This window comes from Simochromis diagramma, unplaced genomic scaffold, assembly GCF_900408965.1.
Source record: "Simochromis diagramma unplaced genomic scaffold, fSimDia1.1 OVJJ01000753.1, whole genome shotgun sequence".
Lineage (NCBI taxonomy): Eukaryota > Metazoa > Chordata > Actinopteri > Cichliformes > Cichlidae > Simochromis > Simochromis diagramma.
Genome location: NW_024387523.1, coordinates 19,647,710 through 19,653,469, shown reverse-complemented (window position 1 = coordinate 19,653,469; position 5,760 = coordinate 19,647,710). Strand labels below are relative to the sequence as shown.

Below are 5,760 nucleotides of genomic sequence, written 5' to 3'. Positions count from 1 at the left end.
TCTTAATGTCTTATCTTTCTTCTGTATGCTCCTCTGATGTTAACTCTGTGTGGCACTCTTTCAGGTAGAACCAGATCATCCTGACTCAAAAGCTCTTCCTTCTTAGACAGGGCTTCTTGTACTGCAGCTGACCCAGTGGGGTCCAAATTATGACCAGAGTGTTCTGTCATTGTGTGTGATGTGTGAGGCTGGACCCACAAAGCAGACACAACAAGCAGATTTAAAAGTTAAGTGAATTTTAATGGAGGTCTGCCAGAGGAGAGAATGAGAATTAATTGACCGTTCATTAAGAAAATAGAACAGGTTGATGTGATAACTGAACAAGAGTGTTGATGAGGAGGAAAAACAAAACAGCTTGGGTTGTTATCATACTGCAAGTAAGTAGATTATTGTGCCAGCAAATTCCAAACAGGGCTTTCAGATGTACAGCAACAACACCAGTCTGGCAGAGAACTGTAGCACCACCTGTTCTCCATATACTAGTAGCCTGATGATTCAGTGCAGTCAACAAGGAGGAAGGGCTGAGCCACACTAAGAAGCTCCACCCTTAGGAACAGACCAGAGACAAGCCCACGCCTAAGCTTGAGAATGTGTGAAAGACAGTGAAGAAAAGAGAGAGCGGGGGACAACCCACCAAGTTCTGATGAATCATAACAACTGGTCCAACGATGATATTAGTCATATTAAATTAAAAAATTTTTTTAAAAAAAGTAGAAGAATGAAAAAAATGTCAGGTATCTGTGATGTCTACGTTATGGAGTTCTGTAGTTTTCTAGGCTTATACCAGCATACATTTACTACCATGTGTTAGTAACCTGTGGATATTGTTAGATGGAGCGCTAACATAAAGTCTTTAGTTTGCAGGTATTTGATGAATGAAGGGGGCAAGGGTGGTGTTTATTCTCACAGTCCAAATTGTGATTTAAAAGTTAACAAACAGTAGTCAAGTGGAATGGTGGCTTTTTATTTAGTTTTTTTAAATTGTTTTCAAATGTACTGTTTTTATATGTATGGGCAGGGTCATAATTACGTTTAATATAGACCTGTGTAGTGGATAAATGTAGAGCCTATGATGTAGCATGTGCAAGTGGCCATTGGTGTTGCCAGTATTTGTACACATGCATAGTGTGTCTGTGTGGTTGTGCAGTTATGCTGCCAAAACACTAGTTGGCGGTCTCTATTTAAGTTGATCTGTTCTCTTCTGTTCAATTTGAAAAATGGTTGCAGGATAAGTACCTGGAAACTGGTAGGGGGGGAATGGTGGTACACAGTGAGTCAATTAGTTATTGCTGGCTGCATAGACATGATGCGTAGTTACATTTCTCAGGAAGTGCATTTCAGATTACACTGAAATTCACAGGGTATTGAATGGGTTAGCAAATAATGACTAGAAGAAGAAAGACAACTAAATCTCAACTATATATGTTTCAGGGCCGGTACAAACTGTGTTTCTCCATATAGGTTTTCCAGAAACATTACATGTATCAAAATGTGTATATTTGGTTGAATGAATACCTGATTTTATGTTTTTGTTTTGTTTTCCAAACAAAAACACTAGCACTTCTCACAAATGTATGTTAAACCACAACTAGCTTTCAAAATCAATTTGACACCCCCCCCCCCCCCAAAAAAAAAAACCCCCCAAAACAAAACAAACAAACTGAAAATAAATACAAAAAACCCTTTTAAACATGAATTATTCTGTTAGGTGAAAAGCAAGCTTTTTAAAAAAAATTATTTTATTTTGACAGCGAGAGAGAAGAAGCGGGCTTTTAATTTACATTCAGCAGGCTATCGTATTTAAATAAATGGGTGGAGCCATGGTGAAAATCACTATTAGGGGTATGATCCTGTAAATATTGGTATTATATATGTTTCGAGTACACTGCTATGGACTGTTGCTTCACACGGTTTGTTTAATGAAGCAAAAATGTGCATTAAATGGCCAGATATTTAGCGATAACATAACTGTAACACAATGTCTACTGTCAGCCATAAAAAACTACAATCGCCAGAAGCACCCAGGAGAGCGGGGTAAGCCAATGAGTGGCCAGCAAACAGCGTGACGGCACTTGCTTTGGTCCATTTATGTGCGCGCTTGGTAAGCTCGCGCAGAGGGCTCGCGGTAAATTCTGTGAGAGCAGAGCACAGCATCCGGAGGTTGTTGAAGGTGGGTGTGACTGGCAGCATCTCTATAACCGAGAAAGTCCACAGGATTTATTTTTGTCGTCTGTAAGTAGGAATATGTCTGAATTTTAAACGTTATGAGGAGGTGAGGGCAAAACGAGGTTAATCCTTGAGTGGAGTTGGTAATTTTTCGACAGTATGTTCAATTTTCTTTCAACGTTTTTCGTTGTTTGTCGCTCATGTTAGCGCAGCACGTGAGAAACTAACGTGACAAGCGGGGTTTTTTGTGGATGTTTTCGCCCTCGTGGGCATTTGCATTCATTTTGTAACATTTCAGGGACAAAATGAGACAGAAACGCCTATTGTTGTTGCTCTTTTTGTCTGCTGCTTGGCGGGCTGTTAGCCTATTGTATGGTAGGCGACACTGGCACAGTTGGCACCGACAGCGATGAGGGTGGACTTTGAAGACTTCTTTTTTTTTATGTTTGTGAAACTTGTGGGCTGCAGAGACATTTACGAATTCCTTATTCACCGATTTATGCCGCCTGTGAGAAAATCTTTATTCGAGATTTTTTCTTTTTCTTTTTTTTTTTTTCATGGCAGTGACCTGCCTTCGGCTCCTCTTTGTTTGCAGCTGCTCCTCACTGTGCTGCCAAAAGCGCCTTTGTTTGAGGGTGCTTGTTAAAGCTTTGAGCTAATGACACCAGCAGCCTCACAGAAACAAGAAATTTACATGAATTATGGTAATGTCATTGGCAGAATAGGATATTTGTGCTCATTCAGTGAGAAGTTCTATAAAATGGCAACAGTGGGTGTCACAATGGATACCAAGGTGTGGGCTTTTTAAATTAAACCTCACTCAGATTAGATTGTGTCCAAGTAGGTGTTTTTTTTTCTTCTTCTTTTTTCTTTTTTCATGCTGCTTTCTAACGCCACACTTGGCTAGCTGATAGCCTTTTTGAATTATTAGGGGAGGGGTCTTTTCATTGAATAAGCCCAGCTGAATTTGGTCATGGTTCATCAGTCACTCATCATTACGACTTGACTAAATGGAATGACAGATGTTTCTCACATTTAAGAGGAATTACTTTTTTATTTTTTTCCCTGCAATTTTATTAGACAAGATGCCTGTTCAGTCGGCTGTTGTGTTACGTGTGTAGATGTGTGTCTGTGTTCCCCTCCCGCTGCTCCAACACATGGTGCAAGGAACAGGTGCTCCCTGATGATCATTTCCTCCCAGATATCCTCATCGCTCACTATTCTCATTTTTCTTGGTGCATATTTGCCTTCTAGCAAAGGCCGAGTCCAGGCCCTGTCTGCACTCCCCCACTGCCTGCCGTTACCCAGCCCGATCACAGCCTTTTGTTTCAGCTAACTGTGACTTGTGTCATTAACAGCCCTCACTGATGGGCAGGCTATTGAAAAGCCCTCCTCATTCCTGAAGTGGCTCGATTGCTGGTGGCTTAATCAGAATGTCACTGCTTCCTCATATCTGGAGATAAACAATGGTGCGTGTACAACATGACCGCCCTGAATGCCAGTACCATTTTTTTCCCCGTTTTTTCTTTATGTGTGTGTGGATTGATGGGCGGTGGTTGCTTGCAGTTTTGCGTGTTGCCACAGGGCGTCGCCAGTGAGACCGGTTTTAATCTTGGATGATTTCTGTGATAATGGTGTAAATCATCCACTAGACGTCAGTAATTTTAAAATCATCTGCTAACATGACTCTCTGATGTTTCCCTCCTTTAGTTAAATTGACCTGAAGCAGTCTCTGAAGATGGCATCCGCTGAAGGTGAACTACGTTTTACACTTTAATGCACTATATTATTTAATTATTATTATTTTTTTCACTGTGCCTTGAAGTATTTAAACATGTTTTTAAATTAATTTTTTTCCTTGGATGAGTTCAGATATCCAGGTTAAGGAGCTCGACAAGCGGGCTTCCGGTCAGGCTTTTGAGGTCATCCTGGCTACTCCTGCCCCTGATGCCAAGGGTGACTTTCCACTGTCTCCTCCCAAGAAGAAGGATGTCTCACTGGAGGAGATTCAGAGGAAGCTGGATGCTGCAGAGGAGAGACGCAAGGTAAAAAGATGACATATTTTGCATGGGTTAGAATAAATAATATCTGGTGGGCTATTTCAAGCATCTTATGTATTTTTAACCATCCTTTCCTAGAACCATGAAGCTGAGGTTCTGAAGCACTTAGCTGAGAAGCGTGAGCATGAAAAAGAAGTGCAACAGAAAGCCATGGAAGAGAACAACAACTTCAGCAAGATGGCAGAGGAGAAGCTCAACCAGAAGATGGAGGCTAACAAAGAGAACCGCACAGCAATTATGGCAGCGATGAATGAGAAATTCAAAGAGAAGGTCAGTAATTTCTTTTGACTGTATGGACATGATGTAGTACTATTAAGATGTTAATCTTGTACTGTTTAACAGGACAAGAAGTTGGAAGAGGTGCGAAAGAACAAGGAGACCAAAGACCCCAACTCGGAAGAAGGCACTTCGGAAGACTGAAGGTTACAAACGGGGGATTGTATAGGGTTTTTTACGTATCCAAAGATTGATTTATTTTTTGTTCAGTCAGTATTTTTGTTGTGTTCACTGCCCACCTTTTTGAAGTAAATACAAGTTTCACTTTGTGAAGATATCAATTCTTCTGCTAAGTGTATTTGCGCTGGTTTTACATGTGGATCATCCTGCCCTCCCCCTCTTGTCTAATTCATCTGATTATGTAGCTTGTCAGTGCAGCTTCTGCCCTTTTTGAAAATTAGCAGTGTGTAACATACCCTTTTTGAGGAAGCATGTTTCTATGCATAGGTCTTTATTCCTACAGATTTCATAGTGCTTTTGAAAATGTCCCTGTGAACCACACCTGTTCTCAGCACTTACTGTGTATTTAAAAAAGAAAAGTTAAATTAAAAAAAAAAAAAAAAAAATCTCAAAGTAGCACAAGGTTTGATTTTTGGCATCGGCTGTTATACATTCAAGTGTTTAGTGCAGCTTTGCTACCCAGATTCTGCTTGTTTGCTCCTGCAAATCATGTTTCGTGCTGCTGCAGATTCTTTGCTTTTGTAAAAACACGGGGTTGTCCTCAAAGCACATGACTTCTTGCTGTATAGCTGTGAATTAACATGCCAGATATGGAGATGGATGTCATCTTGAACATTACTGATTAGGGTTCTACACATGGAATGCAGAAGAGCAATACACACTTTGGCATCTCAATAGATACAGTGACTAGTTGACTTGAACTGTTGTACTAAAACAAATAAAAATGGAACAAAGCACTCTTGCTGTTGAAACATTTTTGTCCTCTTCTCTGTTGTTTGACCTGCTGTGGGAAGTGGGTACAATGTATGCACAATGAAACCCAGAAGATAACTATTGAGGCCAGCCCAGGCACTGGTGACCTGTCCAGGATTTACCTGCCTCTCGCCTTATGGTAGCAGGGATAGGCACCCTGATAAGGAAAAGCGGAGGAGAATAGATGGATGTTTTGAGGCCTTAAATCAATGAAAGTACACGAAGCTTTAGCCTGTCTTCAAAATGACTTGTTTAGTGTGCCACGTTTTTATGAACCTTTCAGACTTTAACAAATATAAGATGCTTAAATGTTTGCTCTTTGCTG

At 40.6% G+C, this 5,760-nt stretch overlaps 1 protein-coding gene across 3 annotated transcripts; it reads left to right on the top strand.

The window, feature by feature from the left end:
- The first annotated feature begins 2,084 nt into the window (after positions 1-2,084).
- On the top strand, positions 2,085-5,419 carry LOC120727124 (stathmin-like). Of its 3 annotated transcripts, none has more exons than XM_040021283.1 (5): positions 2,085-2,170; positions 3,877-3,920; positions 4,039-4,211; positions 4,305-4,496; positions 4,569-5,419. In XM_040021283.1, the coding sequence occupies exons 2-5, from the start codon at positions 3,905-3,907 to the stop codon at positions 4,644-4,646; spliced, it is 459 nt and encodes a 152-aa protein (XP_039877217.1). In that variant the 5' UTR covers positions 2,085-2,170; positions 3,877-3,904; the 3' UTR covers positions 4,647-5,419. The 3 variants fall into 3 exon arrangements, with proteins under 3 accessions (XP_039877217.1, XP_039877218.1, XP_039877219.1); XM_040021284.1 differs by having other exon boundaries at positions 2,147-2,232; XM_040021285.1 differs by lacking the exon at positions 2,085-2,170 and adding an exon at positions 3,612-3,635.
- The last annotated feature ends 341 nt before the right edge of the window (positions 5,420-5,760 follow it).

Bases quoted from the DNA above. Each gene is read 5' to 3' on its own strand.
- LOC120727124 (XM_040021283.1), top strand. The intron at 4,212-4,304 runs GTAAAAAGATGA...ATCCTTTCCTAG, and splicing joins CTGCAGAGGAGAGACGCAAG to AACCATGAAGCTGAGGTTCT. The intron at 4,497-4,568 runs GTCAGTAATTTC...ACTGTTTAACAG, and splicing joins ATGAGAAATTCAAAGAGAAG to GACAAGAAGTTGGAAGAGGT.